General features: G+C 48.0%; 1 protein-coding gene across 1 annotated transcript in view; it reads right to left on the minus strand.

The window, feature by feature from the left end:
- The window catches only part of LOC138471985 (uncharacterized), a 478,612-nt gene that overhangs the window by 198,878 nt on the left and 256,249 nt on the right, over positions 1-23,485 (minus strand). The window contains exon 2 of the mRNA XM_069609893.1: positions 3,658-3,769. Coding sequence (XP_069465994.1) covers positions 3,658-3,769 — 112 coding nt within the window. The remainder of the gene's footprint in view (positions 1-3,657; positions 3,770-23,485) is intronic.

A 23,485-nucleotide genomic window follows, 5' to 3' on the forward strand; every position in this document is an offset into this window, starting at 1 on the left:
GGGCGCCGCACGGCCCCTGATGCGGCAGAAGAGGCAGAGGGGGGGGATCAAGACGGTCACTCTGGCAAGTGGGTGATGAGCAGATTATGAGGCACAGTACAGCCCCTAGCACAGCGGGACATATGGTAGAGAACATGGGGGGGGGGGGCAGGACACCTCGCCCAAGGAGAGCAGCCCCTCCAAGAAGACAGCATAGAAGAATTGGGGTGGCCGCCCCTTGCTGGCTGAGGAGGATCTTCCTGGCCCAAGTGGCCTCACAGACCAAGAATGGTGCGTGGCGTTGAGAAGGATGTGAGGGAGGAAGATTGGATGGAGCAGGAGGAGGGAGGTCATGGGTATTGGGAGTAGAGGAGAGCAGGGAAAGGTTTGGTAGGGTGATGCGGGAGGTTGCAGCAAAGGTATGGAAGCCGTAAAGAAAAGGTGGTCTAGGGGTGGGCCTAGTGGGCAGGATAACGCGCAGAGAAGATCTGTGCGTGTTTTGGCCCCGCAGTAGGAGCCCCATTAAGAAAGGAGAAGTGGCGTTGATGCAGCCATGATGGCACGACTGGGCAGCGTGGACAGACCTCCAAAGAGGTGAGCAAGCAAGGGAATGGTCTGCTGCATGGGTCAGCTTGGGGGGTGAGGTGGGGATCGCAAGGAAGGGGCGGGGGTGAGAACACTGAGGGGGAATGATGGGGAGCGGCCTGCAGGGGCATTGCTGACAGCAGAAGGGAGAAGTGTGAGCTTGTTAGAGGGGCAGAAAGATAAGGTACCGGACAAAGTGGTACCAGCGGTATCAGAGGTAAGCGTTGCTGGGGCTAAGGAGAGTACAGACAGGTTGAAGAAATCAACATACATGGGTATTACTAAGCCGCTAGGGGCGCATTTCATGGCGGCGCTACCAAAGAGAAGATTTGGGCCGTAGAGTACGTGGAAGTATTTAAGCTCCTTCACAGGGATAGTGAGGGCGATAGAGGGATCAAAGGAGGAAGAGAGGGAGCTGCCAGCCAGGCCGAAAGTGCCGGTAACAATCGATAATTGGACATCAGGCTTCTTGATAGATGCTTGTGTGTGCAGTGAGAAATAACCAGAGGAGTGTGGCGGAGTTTAAATATATAGAGATCATGAGTTCAGGGCAAGGATGGGAGAGGATCAGGAGGCAGTGTGGGGTGAGAGCAACATGGATCTGTGGTTGCAGTGGATGGAGCCCATGCTACATATAGCAAGCATTTTGCCTGTGCCTTACTGCCCCTTCATGGTCGCCCTTCCTTCGACGCGGTAGGGGGAGGAGGCAGAGGGCAGCTGTCAGCGGCATGCTGGGCTTTCAACAAGTAAGGGGGCTGCAGGGCTATCTGTAAATTCAGGCATGAGGGCAGCAGGTGTGCGGGATGGCACTCTTTCCTGCAATGTTTCACAGAGGGAGGGGTAGAGGTGCAGGGAGAGGGGTTGTGTGGAAAGGCTTATACTCCAGTTTTTTTACCCTGACAGGGAGGGAGCAAAGACTTTGGGGGAAGGGTTTCGAGAGGGATTCAGGATGGGGTATCAGAGTACTAGGGTGTGGCGGTTGGCAGAAAACTTGAAAGTCTGCATGGGAGTGACCGGACATTGTAAGATTGAAGTTTGAGAAAGAGGTGGCCGAAGGGATGGTAGTTTGACAATTTCTGGACTTGCCAGGGGATTTTGCCCCTTTGGGGGTGGTGCCGAAAAAGGTTGAAGTGGAGTTCAGACTGATCCATCATTTGTTATGGCCAAAGGGCATGTTGGTGAATGATTACATTGCTCAAGAGGATTGTGTGGTGTCCTATGCGAGAGTGGATCAGTCAGAAGAGCTTGTGAGACAGAAAAGAAAGGGAGCGTGTATGGCCAAGTGGGAAATCAAGTCTGCGATGATGCTGTTGCCAGTGCATCAAGAGGATTTTTGTTTGTTGGGGATGCAGTTTCAGGATCAGATTTTTGTGGACAAAGTGCTGCCTATGGGATGTGCAGTAGAATGTGTGTTTGAGCATTTCAGCTCTTCCTTGCAGTGGAATTTCACGTACAAATCAGGTTTTGAATGAATGTTGCACTACTTAGATGATTTTTTGTTCATCAGTGGGGCGGGGAGGAAGGAAGGCGTGGCAACAGATGTTACAGGTTTTTCAGGAACTGATGGTTGAGTTGGGAGTTCCTTTTCTCCGGAGGACAATACGGATGAGTCGGCAGTGGCATTGATTTTTTGGAAATTTAATTGGATTTGGTGGCGACTCACGCTTGCCTAACAACAATGTGAGCAAGTTGGTCCAGTATTTGGAGTAGGCTGTGGGGTGGCCTAAAATGATGCTGGTGAACATGCAGGAGTTGTTTGGGCACCTGAATTTGGCGTGCTGTGTAGTGCTCTGGGATGCACATTTTGCAGAAACATGGCAAGGTCTATGGCTAGGGCGAAACAACTGCATCACAGAATAAGCGTGTCAGGGGCTCTCATGGTGGACTTCAGGGTATGGTTGAGTGTCTTGGAGGATTTCAATGGCGTGTCCATGTGGCTGCTATGGGATCCGGCGACTTCAGAGGTACAGGTTTTCTGTGATGCTTCAGGGGCAGGAGATTTTAGGGTGTACTGGCGTGAGAGATGGCGTGCAGAGAGATGGCCACTGCACTGGAGGAAGGGTAGAAGGAGCATTGCATTCTTTGAGTGCTTTCCGCTGCTGGTGGCTTTGGCATTGTGGGGCTGGGAGCTGGAGAACAGCAAGGCAAACTTCAATGTGAACAATACAGCAGCGGTCAATTTGGTGAACAGACAGTCTGCTAAGGATATGAGGGGGTCAAGGATTTTTGTTGTTCTGTCCGATTATGGAATATTGTGTTTAAGGCGACATGTGCCGAGAAAGGACAACAGCGTCACTGATGCATTCATTTCAAGTGGCAGAGATTCAGTTGGTTGGCAGAGGAAGCGTAGCTGGAAGGGCACAGGATCCCGGATGAGCTATGACTTTCTTTTAATATTGTGATCATTTGGATTTACGAAACCTCTGAACTTCTTACACCGCAAATGATGGGCCAAACATACAATATATGGGACAATGCCCTGTGCAACACCGACGCACTCCATTGCACAGAGCCTTGCACCGAAAACTGTTAGAGCCTTTTTATAAGATCTATTTATTTCTGTCCATTCTTTCAACTAACCTTTACATTTTACATACATTCACCTCACTAATGTCTAACTTCAGCAGTACACAACAATCATGCATTTTATATCTCTACCCGTAACTCGCCTACTGCACACAGATCCCGCAGAGGGAGCATTAACCACCCTGAACCATCTTACTAGCTTAAAACAGACAGTTGCCATCAATAAGCAGCCAAATTATCAAAGACCAGAGAATAACCAACCACAAACCAGTTACCACATTACGGTAAGAAAAATGTAACCAACAAACCATCACAACAAAGGCAATCAAGACATTAGTCAGAAATGTAAGCCGGGAGATAAATCCACACATCTTTTTGCATCTACAGAAAACCACCAGGGGACTATGCTTGAGCATCACATCACTAGAAGCCTGATCCAAGTAGAGCCAGACAGCTCATACTTCCATTTCCACTACAGGAAGAAGGTAGATATTCAGTTTATGATTCTGAATCATGGTCATCTTCTGGTTACTACTATGCACCAGTATGAATTGAAATAATATTTACCACGAGGCTCTGAATGTTCATCAGTTTCTCTGGCTGTGTTCGGGCAAAGCGGGATTTCCAATTCATCTGCTGGCTCCTCTTTGACGACAACATCATGGAATGTAGTGGACGTCTGAAACAACAAGCACAACAAAGTCAGCTTATTTCCATCAGGTTAATTGCATTTCTGATTCACATAAGTGAAGATCTGCTCTCGAATCTTGACACCAACACTCCCTCTTTCCTCATTCTTTGCGACCTCTCCTCTGCCTTTGACACGGTAAACCACAAAATCCTGATCGCAAGTCTCTGCGACACCCTGGGAATCGCAGGTCGGGCTCTGGCATGGTTAACCTCCTTCCTTTCCAACCGTCCATCCCACATGGAACCAGAGTCCTTTCTCTCTACCATCACTCTTTCAAACTCTGCCATCCGCACCATCCGTCTTCTCTCCCCTCATGACTGAATTTCCAACTCCCTTTCTCACTTGGCTTCCTTTCCAGTCAACTTAAATTCCACTTCCTTTGTCTAGTCTTTAAATCACTTCACAACCTTGCTCCTCCTTAACTCTCCTCTCTTTTTCTACACCCCCTCTCGCCCTCTTCATTCTGCTGATCACTTCTTACTCCCGGTCCCCCCCCCCATGCCCTTGTGCCTCCTCTCGTTTCCGCTCTTTTCAGCTCCTTGCCCCATTACACTGGAACTCCCTACCTTTTTCTATCTGCTCCTGCCTTACCTATTCCTCCTTCCGCTCCTCATTGAAATCACTCCTTCATTCCTCTCCGACTTCCCTCCCCCTCTCGCCCTTCTCTCCCTCCCTCTAGTACCCTTCTTTTTGTTCTCTCTTTTCCCTTCTAAATTCTCCTTCCTCCTACTCTTCACTTTACTCACTACTTTCTCTCCCTCTTCCATCCTTTCCCACCCCCTTCCTCTCCCTTCCCCTTTTCTTATGCAAATGCAGATTTTCTAGTTTCATTCAGGTTTCTGTTATTGCTTCTACTCCATGTTTAATGCGCTCTTGTTAACTGTAAAGCACCTTGGATTAAGGCGCTATATACAACAAATACAAACCTGTGCCGTTCCCTATGGTTCTAACCTATCCCCCTGGTTCTTCAATGTCTACATGGCTGCCTTGGCACGTGTGATTGCTGCTTCATCTCGAACTTCCAGTGTTCTGCTGATGACCAGCAACTCTCCTTCAGGCTTCCCTCAGCTACCTCCTCTTCCTCGCTCACATCGGACTCTCTGCAATTCAGTCATTGTGTGCAGCAAACAACCTCTGCCTCAACGCCAGTAAGACTGAGATCGACTTCTGCGCCTGCTTTCCCACACTCACTCTGGCCGGCTTCCCTTGGCCCTGCGCCCGCACCCACCTACGAGGCAAAAAACATTGGGGTCATCTCCGACTCCCTTCTCTCCTTCTCCACTCACATATCGGACATTTCTAAAATGTCCAACTACCAGCTGCACCTCCTCAGAGGTACTCTTCCGTATTTCACCTTCCCCCAGCAGCTCACTGTCTCCAGAAGCCTGGTTCTCACAAAGCTGGACTACTGCAACAGCATCTTTCTCAACCTCCCTGCTTCGGCATTGCGCCATCCGCATCTCTCCAGCACTGAAATCCCTCCACTGGCTCCCTGTGGCTGCAAATATCAAGTTCAAGACCCTCTGCATTGTCCACAAGGCTTTCTGGGGCCTGGGACCTACCTATCTGCAACAATGCCTACCGAAATACTGTCCTTCCGAGTCCTCCACTCATCTACCTCCAACCATCTGCGAGTAGCCAGTTCTCCAAGCAGAGATTTGGAGGGCGATCTTTATCCTCAGCAGGGGCCTCCCTCTGGGATAGCCTCCCTGCCGCCCTCCTCCTTGAGCCTGATCTTCTTAAGTTCCGGAAACTCCTCAAGACATTCCTCTTCTCCTCTTCCTTCTCTCTCCCTCTACCCTGCTAACCTCTCTCTCCGCTCTATCCCTCCCTCCTTTTCCACACAGCTTGCTGACTGGCCTATGGGGGTACCTCAGTCTCACAGGTCCCTAGCACCCTCGCCAGTCCTCTTGCACTTACCGCTGGGCCTGCACTTGCCTCATCGTTACTGCACTTGGTCAATGACCCATAAGAGTGGCATCCCTCATCACTTACCCCAGTCTCTGACTGACTGGACGCACTTGACTCCCTCCCCCCTGCCCTCCTGGAGTTGCCCCCCCCTCCGTTGTACCATCTGTGCACTTGCACAATCTGAACGTACCATGCATAAAGATAGTCTATCTTCCCAGTCTCCCTTCTGTGCATGGTGGCGCCTCAATGCACTTGGAAAAACTGCAGAATCGTCGTCAGACCTATTTGCTGTTATCTACACTGTTAATTATATTACATGCACTTACTCTGCCTGTGCGGACTTGTATTGTTCAGAAATTCAAAGGCGCTGAATTACTGCTGTTCTTATTCCCCTTGTTCCCTCCCTCCTTGAGCACTTTGAAACACTTGCCTTTTGTATAGGCAAGTTACAAATCAAACATTACCCTACCAAGTGTATCAAACTCAGTATCTGAACTAAGGTCATGATTTTAAGCAATGGAAATATATTTTCAGTAATGGTAGCTCTGATTAGAAGTTTTGTAGGGATCGAAATAAAGATTGTATGAGCAGGACCTAAAAGCAGTTCCTGGGTATCCAGTATTAACCAGTGACCAGGAGCTAACAGTGGGGAACAAGGAGCTAGTACATAGTGTTTTACAAACCTAACTTCCACCTAGGATACAAATATATCATTGTGTCCTTTATTTATGATCCCTTACGCTTTAAATGTTGTATTGATGTGTCCTAACGAATGATTACCGATTGTCCTAAACCAACAAGTTAACTTCACAGAAGTATGTTTATTCAACATCAGTTAGTCTGGGGATCGAAACGCTTCTCTTGTTAACTGTTGGTGTCAGGCTAACTCCCCTCAATTTAGAACATTGCATTGCCCACTCAGAACATAACCGATCAACTGGTTACAAGCAAAAAAACATGTGTTCCCCTCAACAGTTAATGCACTAAATCTCTGTATTGTTACCACCATTTTTCATTGTTTCAGAAAGGCAGCACTCGGGACTGATCAAAGGTCGTAACAATGACACACCTTCCTCCTGAGCCTGAGAGCACCGTACCTGGAATAAACAGATGCATACGAGGGCTCAGCCAAAAGCTCAGTTATGAGCTCACTCCCAGGCTACAAACCAAAAAGTCAATATAATCTGTATGTACACCCTACCTGGCTCGTGGAGGCAAGCACCAGTGGAGTAAGGATCCGAAGGAGGAATTATCCACAGGTCAACAAAAAGAAAAAAAGAAATACAGAGGCAGGGAACACAGTGAGAGGGGTTGGGAGGGCCTTACACAGGTGGCACGAGTGCACGGCTAATAGAAAGAGAAGAAAAAAGAAAATCGGGAATGCAAACAAGCAAAAAGGGGAAGGGTCTGCCCCCAGGCTTAACAAGGGCGCAACTTGGGGGATCCAAAATAGCGATAACACCAAAGTCAGGAGGGTAATCCAAAATCCATAGACAGTCTCAGATTTCCAAATCAAGTCCAAGTAGCCAATCAAAAATGAATACACAATTTCAAATAGATGAGGTAAGAGTTCAGATACCAGGAGAGCAGAGTTCGGAAATTACCAAAACCAGTAGGGAAGTATCACAGAAATCTAAGTCCAGAGACACGGGTCACATCAGGAAGACAGAGGAAACGAGAATAAATCAATAGGAACAGGAGCACTATTCATGAGCAAAGTTGATAAGCAGGGTCTGTCCGTTTGCCAACTCATTTAGTACAGGACCTGGGTGTTTGGCGCTACACTTCATTGTGGCGCGTGATGTCATGGCGCCAGGCATAGGATCAATTTACAAAAAAAAAATCTGTACCACCTTCTAAAAAAAGAAATGGGATCGTCAATAGCGCTTTATTATGTTTTTATGGTATATTTTGAAGGTGTTTTGTGAATGTATTTTGTAATTGCTTTTAGCTATGATGTATGTATGATGAATTGATATAGTAGTGGGATTATCTAATATATGTAATTATTTTTACCACAGAAAGGTTATAGCTGACCAGTATCTCCACCCTTGTTATTTGTGAACTAAAATGTATTCCCAGACACTGCAAAAGAGACAACTTTAGATCAAACCTCTCTTTCTTCGTATTATATATAGCAGGGCATAGAATGCAAATGGTACTCGTGGTGTATAGGAGGATGCCGAGAAGCGTAGTGCCTGCCGGGAACTCAAGCACCATGGCAACTGCCACAAAGCGCAAAGCAGTCCCTGTCCGAGACAAGCTGCAATCATGACAGTACCCCCTGGCACAAAGCCTGGGCGTCCATGGCACTAAGACCATGTGCAGCATGGAATCGGCCTTAAAAGATGAGGCGCATGAAAGCTGCTGGCAGGTTCCCCATGTAAGACCTTCAGGAGTATATCCCCTTCCAGTCCACCAGATAAACAGTCCGCCGTTTCGGATACGGAAATTCAGCGTGTTCTAGAGTTCTTATTCATCCTTCCATTGTGCCTGCACCAGCAAAGGCAAAAACATAACGGTTATCAGGGTGAAAGATTGGACTACGGCATTATGAATCCAAGGTCGTCATTCCAAGGCAACCACAACCGGGTTGATCAGACGGACCACTATGTGCAGACCTATATAGCGGGAGGAAGTAATTTGCGGGTTCATGTACCATGCAAGCGTTTCCTGCACAGTCATACCTTGTCCCCTGGATGATATGCAAGAACAATAGACCAGGGTGTGTCCACTTATTTTTTCACCGCAAACTGGGCCTCTTGGAGGTGTTTAGCCAACAGGGTGGTGGATGCTCCAAATATGTGAGAGGCTGTCACCAGCAGCGAGGACAGGGACCAATACTGCAGTGCACACAGGTGATGATGGAGGAGGTTGCCCATACAAAGCGTAGAAGGGCGAATTGCCCATGGAACTGTTGTGTGAATTGCCAGACAAAATCAGCGGCCTGTAGAACCAATGGCCAGGAATCCAGATATTGCTGGCAGAGGCACCAGAGATATTGTTCACAGGTGTCATTAACACGCTCAGTCTGCCCGTCTGAGGATGGTAAGCAGAGGAGAACCAGGAAATCTCTTGAGCAAGGCAGTTAAAACGTGACAAAAACGGGACGTGAACAAAACGGGACGTGAACTGGGTTTGTTGGATCAGGAGGATGATAGATGGGAGACCAAAGAAGCAAAAGACATGCTGAAAATATTTCCGTGCATTGAGGATGCCATGACATGGTATGAAACATGCCATCTTATTGAAGGCATCAATGATCACTCCTACTGTATCCAAACCATCAACCCGGGGCATTTCACAATGAAAACCATGGTTATGAGGTACCGGGGCTTATGTGGCAAGGGTATTAGCTGGAGTAGCCCCATTGGTTCTCCCAAGAATAGGCTTGCATTGGACACAAATCAAGCAGTTAAGAACATATACCATGGCTTTGAGCTGGAGGATAAGCCACCAACAAACTGATGTAGTAGGTCAATAGTCTTTCGCTATCCGGCAAAGTTCATTAAGTTGTGACACCATTTGAGTGCATGCTGTTGCCCTTCTTCTGTAGAGATATACAGGCAGACCAGAGATGCTGGACGTGTGGTTGGTATGATTCAGAGTATATTAGGATGTCATCCAGATGCACGAGTATGTATCTGTCCATCATGTCCTGGAGCGAGTCATTCATGAACCATTGGAAGGTTGAGGGGGCATTGAACTTATGTTATTTGTTTATTTATAAAGTGCTGAAAGCATGCAGCATCAGAGCGCTGCACAAAACAGTCTATTAACAACAAAAACAGAGCATAAATCTTCCACATAGAAACAAACAGACACCAACACCCAGTGACGTCTTATACATTCTTCCCAAGGGATTAAAAGTCAGAGTTTAGCGCACTAGAAGGTTAGAGTACGATGACCCTCGAGGTAAGTATTTACACTTGCTGAGGAAAGCTGGCAAGTTGCTTGTCCCATAGCCGACCAGAATACAATCCTTGATTCCCTGGGTGCACCATTTGTTGATCTGAGGCCTACGCAGTATCTTGAAATCCAAAGATCTAACCAAACCCGGCCCAGTTCTTTGGCGCAGCCAAGCCAAACAACATGACCATGTATTCATAAAGTTTGTGTTAGGTTTGAACAGCAGATTTCCACTCTTACTGGCCAGGTTATTAGCCCCCACTTAAGGTCTAACTTGGTGTACAACATTGCCTTTTGTAACTGGTCAAGAAGCACGAGATACATGAGAGAGAGAAGGGGAGAGAGAAAGGGAGAGATAGAGGGCGAGAGAAGGGGAAAGAGAAAGTGAGAGAGTGAGAGAGAAAGAAAGGGAGAGAAAAAGGGAGAGGGCGAGAGAAATACCCCCTAAATGAGACAGGGCAAAGGCTGCCTTGGTACTGGCATCTTGGAATGCTGTAGGCCTGCATAAGAAAGACCCCTTGCATTGATTAAGAAAAGCTAGCAATAAGCTTTGGTGTCTCCCAGAAACCTTTGGGAGGTGCCAATGGGAACAGAGTCGACGTCACCACCAGTGCAGGAGCTGCATGAGTGTTGAGAAGCTGCAGGGGCACATTTCTCATCGGGGGCAAGGGATGGCTGTTTCTCTGCATAAATCCTCTGATTAATGGAAGCATGGGCAGCAGTCTTGTCTGTCCTCATGGCGTTCATCGCCTGCACTAATGCAGCCAGCAGAGCTGCAGCAGCCTTCAGGGTAAGGGCTTCTGAATCTGTCAAGACAGGCAGTACTCGCGACTGCTGAAAGGTCGTAACGATCTGCCTCCGCATCCCGAACAAACAGTTACACAGGTACAGTGGGCTCAGCCGAAAGGTCGGGAGAATGCCACCAGGCGCATTCCCAGGCTGCAAACCAAAAAGACAAGGATTAGACTGGGATCACCTACGAAGGCCACTACTGTATATTATGCATGTGCACCGTGCCTGGATCGTGGAGTCAGGCGCCTGGAGAGTAAGGATCCGAAGAAGGAATGTTGCATAGGTCAAAAAATATTATTGAGAGGCAGGGTAAAACAGAGGTACAGAGCGAGGGGCGGGAGACAATCTAACCCAGGCAGCATGAGGGAACGGCTAATAGAAAGGGAAAAATAGACTCTAGAAGGAAAACAGCCAAACAAAATGAGGGAGGCCCTGCCCCAGGAAGAACAAGTGCGCAACTAGGTGATCCGGCACTAGAATTGTTTGTGTCACCCCAATGCCTGCTGCTATAGCCAGTGCAAAGTGGATTTCCAGCTGACACTCCTAACAGATTTCTGTGACACAAAAGAAATTTTTTTGATAAGGGACCGTTTGTGGAAGTACATTTCTTTTGTATACTGCTCAAGTTCAGATACATGGGAGCAGGACTATTTGTACCATATGACTTATTTTAAAAGCAAAAATCTTTTGGGGTGCATTTTATTAAACTGCTTAATAGTTTTTCTGCAACTTAGAAGCAATAGGTTAGTTTAAAATCAAACCAAGTCTATAAATGTACACAACAACTGGAAGATCTCTTATATTATTAGGTACATGTATTATAAAGGGGATGCCAGTGTGTGACCATGTATTCCTTATAATACAATACCCCTACCATACGTAGAAAGGATATTGCAAACTACATCAAAATCATGTTTTCATTTGACAGTTAAAGCCAGCTCAGGAGCGATCCATGAACTACTTGCTGCAGCTGAGAGAGTGATCAGTGTTTTAACTAGGCTGCCTTGCTTCATCCATAATTTGTGATGGGTCAGTGTGCCAACATACATTATTGATGTGCCGCTAATGGCCATGAGACACCATCATGGTTATTAGAAGCCATCTTCAGAGGGGAAGATGAGTTCTGGGATACACCTCAACCAAAACTTGCCAGCCACCCACTCGCCAAATACCACAAAACGCCCATGCATGGTTCATAAACCGAGTCAAGTCTTCAGCCTTCCCTAGCCACACTCCCTTGCAACACAGATGCACCTTCAACTCTTACGACTCCCATTACCAGAATCAATCCGCTCCAGACGCATAGCCTCCTTCTGCCCTTCCAATCACAATTAAGCAGGAAGCTCCTGGTCTTCCTGCCCTCCCACAGCCTGGGACATGAACACCAGGCCTTCCCTCTTGCAGATTACTTATTGACCAATATGCCAGTCTGCTGCAGGCTTTAAGAAAGGACAGTAGGTTTTCCCCCTCAGAAAGGGGGATCTGGTAAACGGGCCATACTTTCAAAATGATCCATGTTGAAAGCCACAGTTCACACGCATTCTTTGCTGGGTCTGGGCCAATGACACCATCAGCTTCAATGGGATTTGGAATCATGGCAGCCACACAGTAACATGCGTCTTCCCAACAGCCTTCTTGGATACAATTAATTTCAACAGCCATGGGATGTCTTTAAGGAGTACTGGCAACCATGTTCAATATACTTTAAACTGCATAACCCAATTTGCCTGGTGGCAAAATGCGAGTAATCCTGTGGAGTCATCCTGTCGAGTCCCCGTCAAATATCTCCTTCCACATGGCAAGTGGATGGCAGTCGCTACCTGATCCTGACCCTGTGGGTGGTATTATGAGGGACGATAATGTGGGAGGAGACTGCTGTCAGGGGAAGGTTAGTGGACCCCATAAGGAACATGCAGTATTCCTCCCTTTCCGAGGAAGAAAACCTCATAATTCCAAGTTCTTGATGGCTTGTTGTCACTATACATATCTGTCCCGTTGTAAAACCCCAAAAACCCTTCCTGTAGAACGCTCAAGGCAGAATCCCATTAATGCCTTATATACACACAACACACACCTAACATCTCCGGTCTCTGATGTTTGTGTTCCAAACAAAAATACAAAACATTAAAAGTCCCAGAAATCGGAAACCGCTAGGGGGGCGCGTACCAGGATGGACATGTGAGGACATGACTCCGCTCCTAGCCGCCGGGCCTACAGAGTCTTTACCTCCCCCGCACAGATTTGATAACCGGGGTTCACCTTCAGGCCCCCGGGACATCTGAGGAGCTGAGCGGGTCGGGAGGGCCCTGCAAACTGTGCACCACGATCCCCGCGCCTGGTGCAAAGAGGGCCTTGACATCCTGCCCAGAGGCAAGCCCAGCAGAAACTGTGCGACCAAGCAGGGCGCCGGTGTGGGGGGGTAAGGGGAGGGACACCCAGAGACTATTCCGGTCACCCGGCAGCCCTCGTATGTCGTTGGGAGGAGACTCTGAGGTGTGGTGCCTGGGCCTCGTGGACAGTGAGAGGCGGCAACAGGCAGAGTGGAGCACCGGTGGGACACAGGAAAACGTGCCCCCTGCCGAGGGCACTCAGAGGAGGTGGAGGACTTGGGTTAACCCCCACCGGCAGCAAAGAAGCATACAGTCCCATTGTCGGTGCAGCTGCAGTGTGGTCGCAGCTGAGGGCAAGAGCATGACACAGGAGTGCATCAGGGACAGGAGTGGACGCGGGGTTCCCTTGATTGCATAACGGGTCAGCACTAATTCAGGGTCAGGTGACCCACACACGCACAAATCACTGAAAACATACCAGCACTACACCCAACAGTGGGTGGGGGGGTGGTGGAGTATCCACCGGAAGGGCGAACTTTAAGCAGTATCTGGGTCCAGTGCAGGGGAAGACCCGCCTGGCGTGCGCAACTCAGGCTCCTCATACATAATTGAAGCAAACCGGGCAACAGATGCCCTAAGGGGCCGCAGCTCGACAGGAGCCCAGGGACCAGCCCTGGAGAGATACGGCATAGGGTTCCTACTACAGGGAGAGCCTCCACGGGAGTTTTCTCTCTGCAACGTTTTCTGATGGCCTTAGGTAATACTCAAGGGTGACTCCCCTTCCCCCCAGTGTCCACAAAATGGCACCTGGGGAAGACACTCCAGCCCCAGCATTGACCAGGGAAGACCTGAAGGGCATTCTATGTGATCAAGGCAATTAGAACAGACATACAAGCCTCAATTTGTGATCTCAAGGGCAGAGTGGATAAGCTGGAAGATAAAATGGAGGGAATATAGAACAACCACCTATAGGTGGACATACTCGACATGAAATATGAAGCGTGCCTAGCTGACCTCAAAATGAGGGAAGAAGAAACATTACTGAAGCTGGATGATTTAGAGAACAGAGCGAGGAGCAACAACCTACGAATTCTTGGTGTGAGTGAACAGAGGGGGGAATCGCCAACTGAAGTTGGACGGAAGGTGCAGGGCCTTATAAATCAATTGTTCACCCTGGAAGGGGGCAACGAGGTGCAGCTGGAAAGGGCCCACAGAGGTGGAGGGGGTAAGGGCCCGAGGTCCATAGTGGTCTGCTTCCTTAGATACAGGGAGAAGATAAAGGTCCTTGAAAAAGCCCCTGGGGAGGTTCCTCTATGAAGGGGACACGATCCGGGTGTTTCAGGACCTCGCGGCCCTAACATTGGCCCGTCGCAGAGACTGTCCGGTCACGCAACGGCTTTCTGAAAAGGACATCAGATACAGGTGGTCCTTCCGGTTTGCCTTGACTTTCGAACAGTAGACTACCGGGTGACCAGTGGGAAAGAAGCCCTCTAGGTACTCTAGGTCATCAAGAACAAAGAGGCAACCTAGGATTAGGAAGGAACGGTTGCAGCACCTCTCTAACAACAGCGGGGACCCAGCAGCCCTCGGGACATAAAGAAGAAGATGCAGGGTGGCAGAAAATGTAAGAAGTTGAATACCCCACCCCCCCATGAAGAGAGGGGGGATAAGAGATTAAGTCGAAGAAGCCATGGCCTACCGGACAGGGGTATTTGAAGGTGTAGAATCCCCACTGTGGGGAGGTGAGGTTATAAGGAGGACAGCGGAGGAGTAGTGCTTTTCTTCCTTAGTGGTTCGTTTTCGGGTGAGTGTAATGTTCAGGGGGAGGGAAGAGGGGGCTGTTGGGGGGATCGTATGGATTTACACATGGGTAGGCAGATTTAGGATATGTGGGGGAGTATGCCCTAGCACTGGGTGGTCAAGAGGGAAACTCATGGCTCCTGATAGCACACCTTGCGATTGAAGGCCAGGTGGAGGTCCTCAAGATAGGCTCTCTGAATGTAAAGGGCCTAAACTCGCCAACGCTCCCTACTGGGAAAAAAATTAAAAACTCTGACCTAGATGTACTCCTGGTACAAGAAACCCAAACGGTACATGGGGAAGAAAGGCGCATCCTGGGTGCACACATTGGGCAGGCTTTCTGGGCGTCTGGGTCTCTTGAAAATGGCAGAGTGGGAATTATACTGAATAGAAGATTCAGACTCTCAGAACCAGTGGTTTGGAGCCGGACGGATGGGCGGGCACTGGTGGTTTCATGGGCCATAGAAAATAATAGGATTAGCATAGTGTCTCTCTACTGCCCGAACGTTGGCCAGATGCAGTTCTTGATGGAGGTCATGGGAGAGGCCTTAGACAGATGAGGGCCGCCTCATCATAAGGGGAGCTTGAACATGTGGGCGGACAGGGAAATAGACCACAGTGGTGGGCATATCCCTTCAAGAAGCAAGGGGGGCAGGAGGGGGTTGGGGGAGGGAAATCCACAAATAGTGGGTTGGTGGATTTCATGTAGGACTAGGGGCTCATCGACGTGTGGAGAGACTCTCACCCCATGGAGAGAGGCTACACCTTCTACTCATCGGTCCACGGCTCAAGAACAAGAATAGATGACCTGTTCATAGAACAGCAACACATTAACAGGGTGGGTAACTGAGCACATCCCGATCAGTTGGTTGGACCACGACTTGGTAAAGATGAAAGTAGCCCTATCGTGTTTGAAATCCAGGGAATCCCTATGGTGTTTTAATGACCTCCTCTTCAGGGATACCGTCTTTGTGGAAGAAGTGAGAGGCTATTGGGGAATTTTTCAAACTCAGCGACATGGGTGAAGTAGATGAGGGAATTTTATGGGATGCTGCGAAGGCAACATGGAGGGTCCTCCTCATTTGGGAAGGGGCAGCCAAGAAAAGAATCAGGACCATGTTGGCCCGAAACCTCCGTGGAGAGATCCGCCTCTTAAAGAGGGTCGAGGGTAAGGAGGGAGGGGAGAGGGAAGAGGACCTTAAGGTGGCAAGAGGTAAATGTCAGGAACTGAAAGGAAGAGATGGGAAGAGTTCTGTCCGGCCTCCAATATTTGAAACAGAAGTACTACGAAAAGGGGGATAAGACAGACGCCCTACTGGCTGCGAAACTTCGAAGCCAGAGATCCGGGTCTCCAGGATTCGGCGAGAGGGGACAAAAAGGTGTCCAAGAGCAGGGGCGGTGGCTGGGAAATTTGCCTCATTTTACAAGAACCTACATGGGGAATAAGGGACTTCGGACGAGGACGCACTGGGGACATATCTTGAGGGAGTGCCTCTCCCAAAACTCCATACTGGGGAGTCCCTTGAGTTGGACAAAACTATCACACAGGAGGAGGTGTTAAAAGCAATAGCTGGTCTAAAACTGGGGAAAGCATTGGGGGAGGATGGATACACGGGAGGGTTTTATAAGACCTTTGCATGACCCCGTCAGGACACCCAGCTGGTTTATTATCCAACATGGCCACAGGGAGGGCACCCCCCCGCCCCGTCCTTCGGGAGGGCACCGATTACAGTCACCCCAAAGGAAGATAAAGACCCCAAAGACTAAGTTCTACCAACCCATCTCCTTACTCAATTTGGATGCCAACATTTATACTAGAATACTGGTCACGAGAATGGAGGGCCTTATGCCAAAACTCATCCACTCAGACCAGGTGGGTTTCATCCAAGGCAGACAGAGGGCAGACACTCTACATAAGACGTTGCATCTCATGAGAGCAGCCATGGGAGAGGAGGGAAACCCAGTTCTGGTGGCCATAGACGCAGAGAAAGCCTTTGACCGGGTGGACTGGAGCTTTTTTGATAGGGTGATCCAGCTGGGCATACAGGCCTTAAACGAGAGTGCGTCTGCCTGGGTCACAGTCAACGGGCGGTTGTCCCAGACTTTCCGGTTACGAGGGATGAGGCAGGGGTGACCCTAGTCACCCCTGCTGTTCGCCCTGACGATGGAAATGCTGGCAGAACATCTGAGGAGATCCCCACAAGTAGAGTGCATCAAGATTGGTGATAAAGAATTTAAACTCTGTCTGAACGCAGATGATGTCATGCTGCACCTGAAGCATCCCGCCCAGTCCATCCCCGCGGACATGATGGTGATCGAAGAGTTCAGGAGGTTCGCAGGGTTTAAGGTGAACGTTAGAAAATCCGTAGTCTTCCCCTCTGCTCTTGATTCTGCTAGAAATATAGAAGAATTGGAACCACTGGGGTTGCAGATCCAGCCAGAAGGGGTGAAATACCTTAGGATTTACATTGTTCGACACAGACTGGACCTAGGGCAGGCAAACTACCCTTCCTTATTTGATAGATTATTTAGAGAAATGGCGGCATGGGGGAAGGGGCAGTTGTGGTTGGGGAGGCTCAATGCGATAAAAATGAATCTCCTCCCAAGGGTTTTATACTTGTTTCAAATGCTCTCTATTCGGGCCCCGGATGAACTTCTGAAAGAGGCTAAGCAACGTATCACTAGGTTCCTATGGCAGGGCCAGAAGCCCAGGGTGGGGTATGAGACGCTCACTCCCCCAAAGGAAAGGGGAGGGGTAAGCCTCCCGGATCTGATGACGTATTATAGAGCAGCTCAACTTAGGGCAATGGTTCCGCACCCGAGGGAAGACCCAGATAAACAATGGGTATTCTTGGAAAACCAACACCTGTTCCCAGCAACGGTGGGGGAAATGGCTCTGGGTCCCAAAGGAACTCATTTGAGATCATCCGATTCTGGGGGTCCTCTGGGAAGTCTTGGCTATGTGGGAAAAGGGTGAGGGAATCACCACCTGGCCCTCGCCCATGATTGACATTTGGACACCACCGGTTAGGGATGAACTACCAGGAGTCGAGCACTATCAGCCCTGGTTTGAGGCAGGACTCAATAGGGTGGGCCAGCTAGTACAAAAGGGGGATGATTTTATAAGCATTCAGAAACTTGAAGAGGCACTCGGTATTGGTAATGTGTCAGTGTTGTTATATCACAGGCTAAATGGGATATTCATGCCCGAGAAATGGGAGACACGCATTCAAAAGGGACCTCACCCCAGTACAGAAGGTTCTGGATGGGTACGCAGACATGAAAAGCCTCATCTCTCACCTCTATAGGGCACTGCTGGAATCTAGAGAAGGGACTACTAGTGGGCTCCGAGCACGAGGGGAGAGGGACCTGGGCACGGAAATGGGAGACATGTGGCATCAAATATGTAGACGGGCATTCAAGAACTCCATCTCATGCCAGTACAAGTTACATGCGATAAAAGTACTTCACCAATGGCAATATGTGCCAGTGAGACTGTCCATAATGTTCCCAACAGTGGACCCCCACTGTTGGCCTGAGTGCGGAGCCAGAGCCAACTACTGGCACATGTGGTGGGCATGCCCCAGGTTGCAGGTGTTTTGGACAGAGGTTCTGGGGTAGGTCAGGGATGCATGAGGGGAGTACTTACTCTGGACCCTTCGTTTCTACTGTTTGGTTTAGAGAGGAGTGAGAAAAAATGGGCCACGCCATCACCCCTGGTGCACTTTCTTCTACTGGCGCCACGGGCATGCCGCGCCAGACATTGGAAAAGGGGGCACCTCCCCACAGTGCAGGAGTGGTCTAGCACAGCCAAAGACCTATATCTCATGGAAAAGATCTCTGCAGCAATCCACATAGGTAGTTCCTCGGTGGAAACCGAATGGTTACAGATTCATAACATGTTTCAGTGAGGGAACAGGGGGCGGGGGGATTCGGAAGGGGGAAGCAACCCGGCATTTAATGTGGAAAAACAGGAGAAATGCGCCACGAACGCTACGGGGGCAAAGCCGATATGGTTGCAACCCACTATGGGCAAGAACTTCTACTCGAGAATACTTTTTGAACCTCTGTATGCCTATTATTAGAGTTCACTAATACAGAGGGGCGGGTAGGGTATTAAAGGGGCAGTAAGATATGTTGTCTATCGCATTGCCAGAGGGCTCTGACCCTCATGATGTCTTGTTTTTATTACTACATGACCTTGTCAAAATATAATAAAAAGAAATTTACAACAACGAAAAAAAGTCCCAGAAATCCTATGGACTGAACTTCCATAAAGCCTCAAGTAATGAGAACAGGAAGAAGGAGTTAATGTGGATTGAAGGAAACGCCAAGCCGAACATGCAGACTAGTTGTTGCAACAAATCCTGAGTGCGCAGTACATTTAAAAATTGCATACTCGTTCAAACGGGAGTCGGGGAAAGAAGTAAAATGAGAGAAGCGGGAAGCAGAACCCAGGGAGAAGGCCACAGCACGTGAACGGACCTTGCTGGAGATGGCAGATGCTTCCAATCTGCCGCTTGTATGCATTACCTACTGGCGTGGCGCAAGGACAAAGGAGACAGCAGGCACTCTGGGAGAGCTGCTGAGAAGCAGGCAGCAGCAGCAACGCTACCTAAAATGCGATCGTGCCAAGCAGCAACAGTCTTACCTATGGGGGAATGCTGAGCTAGCAGGAGACACCATCCTAGAGTGAAAGCTTCAATGCGGCACCATGCCACGGGTCGGGAACGCTACCAGAAACCAATGAGTCTGTCCAGAGCCACTGGGGACCTCGAGTGTACCGACAGGCATGTGTGCACTTCAGAAACTATTTTGAATAACCAAACAAGTAAAATACAAAGACAGAATCTGCATAAATCCTCATGTACGAGATGTCAATATGGGGAAAGTTGGAGCAAGTGTCATCGCAAGCAGATGAATGTTGATGAAGTTAAAAGAAAACTTGAACATGTGTCCATATATGAGATCTCAATGTGAGGAAAGTTGGAACAAGTAGTACATCAAGCCAATGAAGTATAGACAGTGAAGGAATACAACTGTGCTATACTGAAAGAAAGTGGGAACATTGAAAGAAGTCCTGGTGAAAGAAGCACACAGGGCAGTGAACCTTTGGGGTAAAGATACCTGACAGAGAAGCATACCAAGGGATCTGCAAGACCCCAGAAGGGGGTTTCATGTTAGGAGAGTATACCAGGCAATCCATTAGAAATGTACAGAAGAAGCCATTGTGAAAATGGTATAAACAAAATTGACATTTTTGGTGGGGGGTAGGAACGGGAGGGGGGGATCGGAAACAGTTAAAGATAGGTGGGGGGTTGGTTGAGGGGACCCCCAAAAATAAAAAAAAATACAAATTCCAATGACCTTTGGTAAAATGCATTCGTAAAAACACCCCGTGTGAAAATGGCGGTCGACGATATGACATAGAACCTAAATGTACCTGGCAGGAGAGTATACCAGGGGATCTAAAGAACCTATAGAAGGATTCCTGGCAGGAGAGTATACCAGCTGTTCAAAAGACATTTTTGTCATCGTTAAGCTGTTTGGAAAAGACACGCCTGCCATCCTACTTGTGATATCCAGGGGAAGGGAACCACCCACTGGATCCAAAGATTTCTCCTTGGAAGAGACCGTTTGTTGAATTGGTCTACTTATTTTAATTATGAACACTTTTTGCCAAGTATAAGTCAGAGTCCTTTTCTTTACACTTTTAATTCATTTCTAGTCTGAGGGTCAGGCTAGTATGTTTTGAACACAAGGACAGTATGTCATTTTGACATAACTGATCTTTAGTTTTGGTCCCTAGGTAGGGAAACCATTTTTTTTTTATTTTTTTATTTGTATATGGTTTTATTAAACCTTTACAAAAAACATCAACACATAGAATCAACACATAGTATAAATAGATACACAATTATAAATTTACGTAATTACATATTTAGAGTATTACAAAGGGTTAAGAGAATTAAAAATTACAAGAACAAACAAGAGCAAGCGCAGTAGCAGCAAATTAACCTATATCTTTAACATATATGTATATCTTGTGACATCATGGTAACAGCAGATATATATCTATTCAAGATGGAGGTTCCGGATAAAACTAGATAAGGCCAACCCTTCCCTACTAGTTCCAATACACAGACAGCGTTGCCATACTAGGTCAGTCGAGAGGCCTAGGAGTTGTAATTTCAAGGCATTCAAACAGGAGTCTCTCAGTACATGGAGATGGGTACAGAACAAAATGAGGTGTTTAGCCGTTTCAGGGACTAAGCCACAGAATCTGCAGAAACTATTAGCCGCTGTAATCTGTTTACACCACAGTTTAGTATCCAAAGTAGGTAGGATATTCCACCGTAGTTTGAGTAGTGTGTGTCTGTGTTCCCGATTTGGGAAGATTTTAAGTATTGAAGAAAGAGTACCTCTTTTTTTATGTTCATGAGCCAAGTGTGACATTGAAGTATATGCATGAAAGGCATCCACAGTCCGGCACCAGTCAAAGTCCCACAACTTCATTTTGGTTTTAGTGGGATTAGTGATTAGTTGCTCTAAATCTGAGCCGATATTGGCCAGAATATCTTCACAAAGCATAGCAAATTTGTGTAAAAATCCGGATCGGAAGATGTTATTGCCAGCCAGTTCATATAGCGTGTTGGCAGTCGGGGCCTTCAGTTTAGCATAAAGCAGCAGCTTCCTCCAATCAACTCGTGCTGTTAAAGAGATATAGCCCACCTCGAAACGAATGGCAGCCAGGGGAACTGCATTGGGGATGAGTAAAACCTGTCTCCATATGTCCCCTTCAATACCATCCAAATTAGCGATGGTTAATCGAGTAGCGAGCTCTAGGCCATATGTCAAATTTCGGTGCGATTTTCCCCTCAAAAAAGAGTAAAGCAGGTCTAATAGAGAATCGGCCATATTTACGGTCAATTTTAAGGACCTGACTGGCCAGTGCCTTAGCTTTATGCAGGAGAAGGAGGTTCTGCCCTTTTGAGCCTCTACTTGCTCCCAGATAATAGCCCAGGTAAGTAAGGGAAGTGGAGCAGGTTATAGTTGCACCTCCTAACTTCCAGAGGTTAGTTTTCTTCCTAACAACCCCTTTAGATAAGACAAGGATTTAGGTCTTCGCAGGATTAATATTCAAACCATTGAGTTGGGCATAGTTGGCGAATACGTCCAGCAACCGCTGTAACCCCACCTTAGTTAGATCGAATAGAACAAAGTCGTCTGCATACGCCAACCAAATAAGCTTCAAAGTGCCAATACACGGCGCTAATAGCCCCTCTTTCACAAGGTGCTCTGCTACGTCTGAAACATATTGATTAAACAACCAGGGGGCTAGCACACAACCCTGTCTAACCCCACAATGAGTGCGAACAGCATCAGACATATCCCCCTTTTTGTTTAACCGGATACGAACGGTAGAGTTATTATATACCCCCTCCAGTAAGCCAATTAAGCCCCTTGGCAGGCCCCAAGCGTGGAGTTTTTGCCAAAGCCTATTTCGGTCAACACAGTCAAAGGCTGCTGAGAGATCCACTGAGGCCATAAAAGTAGGTCCCCTAGTTGAGCTCCAGGCAGTCTCTTGGATGCACTTAACTACCAGTCCATTGATGTTAGTGGAGTGGTTTTTACGGGGTAGGGAAACCATTTAGGAGAGGGACAGAGGCCTTTATCCAAACCTTTTGTTTTAATAAATATGTCTGATGTTGAAAACACTTCCACTTTGTATCCACTTCTGACCCCTCACAATATAAAGGTGGTTTGATTTAGTGGCAGACAAAAAAAGTATACTTAAAAATTTCCAAATCCCAATCTTATGTCCTTTATTATTTCCACTGGAACTGCGCGGACGAGTAATTTACATATTGTGTCTGGCAGCAAAGTTTCACCAACACAACATGATGGTCATTGCCCAGGCTATTCGTCTTTGTTGACAAGCTAGGACACCATTCCCAGGAGAACAGGACATGCTTCCTCAAGAACAAGTTACTTTCTTACCTGGTAACGTTCTTTCGATGGGATGGTCCGACGACGTATTCCATATCTATGACATGTAATCAACACAGCTGTGCTGCTTCGGAAACCTTTTTCGGCGTCTGCGTCGATGACGTCAATGCGCCGTCGTCGAGGACCTCCTCCGACATCATCCGATGTGATAAGTAGGACGCACGACGCCCGTAGCCTCAGTTGTAGTTTTTTCCCCCAGAACGTGTGACATTAGTCAACTGCCAGTCAGACACAAAGCCTTGCGGAACGTAAGCTGCAATCGCAAAAGAAATTCTGCAGCGGGGAAGGCAAGGCGGGAGCGATATGGAATAGGTCGATGGACCATCCCATCGAAAGAACGTTACCAGGTAAGAAAGTAACTTGTTCTTCAAGGGGATTGGGTCCTCCGACGTATTCCATATCTATGACAGACTCCCAAAGCAGTAATTTAGAATCAAAATTTAGAATAGCCAATCAAATAGCAGAGCAAAGGACCGCCTTGCCAAAGGCCAGATCCTGTCCTCGGACGGAATCGAGGGAATAGTGACGTACAAATGTATGTACTGAAGCCCAGGTGGCTGCATCACAGATGTTGCGAATAGGAACACCCCTCTGCAGGGCAGTAGATGCAGCCATACCCCTGGTAGAATGGGCCCGCAAGCCAGCCGGTGGGTCCTTACCCGCCAAGCGGTAACACTCCGAGATGGCCAAAATAATCCAGCGAGACAAAGTCTGTTTCGTCACAGCTTGCCCCAAACGCTTTCCAGCGTAACCAATAAAGAGTTGATCGTCCACTCTGACCAGGGACATGCGTGAAACATAAAAGCTTAAAGCTCTCCTAGGATCAAGCCTATGGAGCCTCTCCTCTTCCTTACCAGGATGCGGAGGAGGATGGAATGCCGGAAGAGCAACCTTCTGGGCCAAATGAAATTCCGTCACTACCTTCGGAAGAAAAGAAGGATGAACTCTAAGG

Source organism: Ambystoma mexicanum, chromosome 8 (genome assembly GCF_040938575.1).
Source record: "Ambystoma mexicanum isolate Mex_15411 chromosome 8, UKY_AmexF1_1, whole genome shotgun sequence".
Taxonomy (NCBI): Eukaryota; Metazoa; Chordata; class Amphibia; order Caudata; family Ambystomatidae; genus Ambystoma; species Ambystoma mexicanum.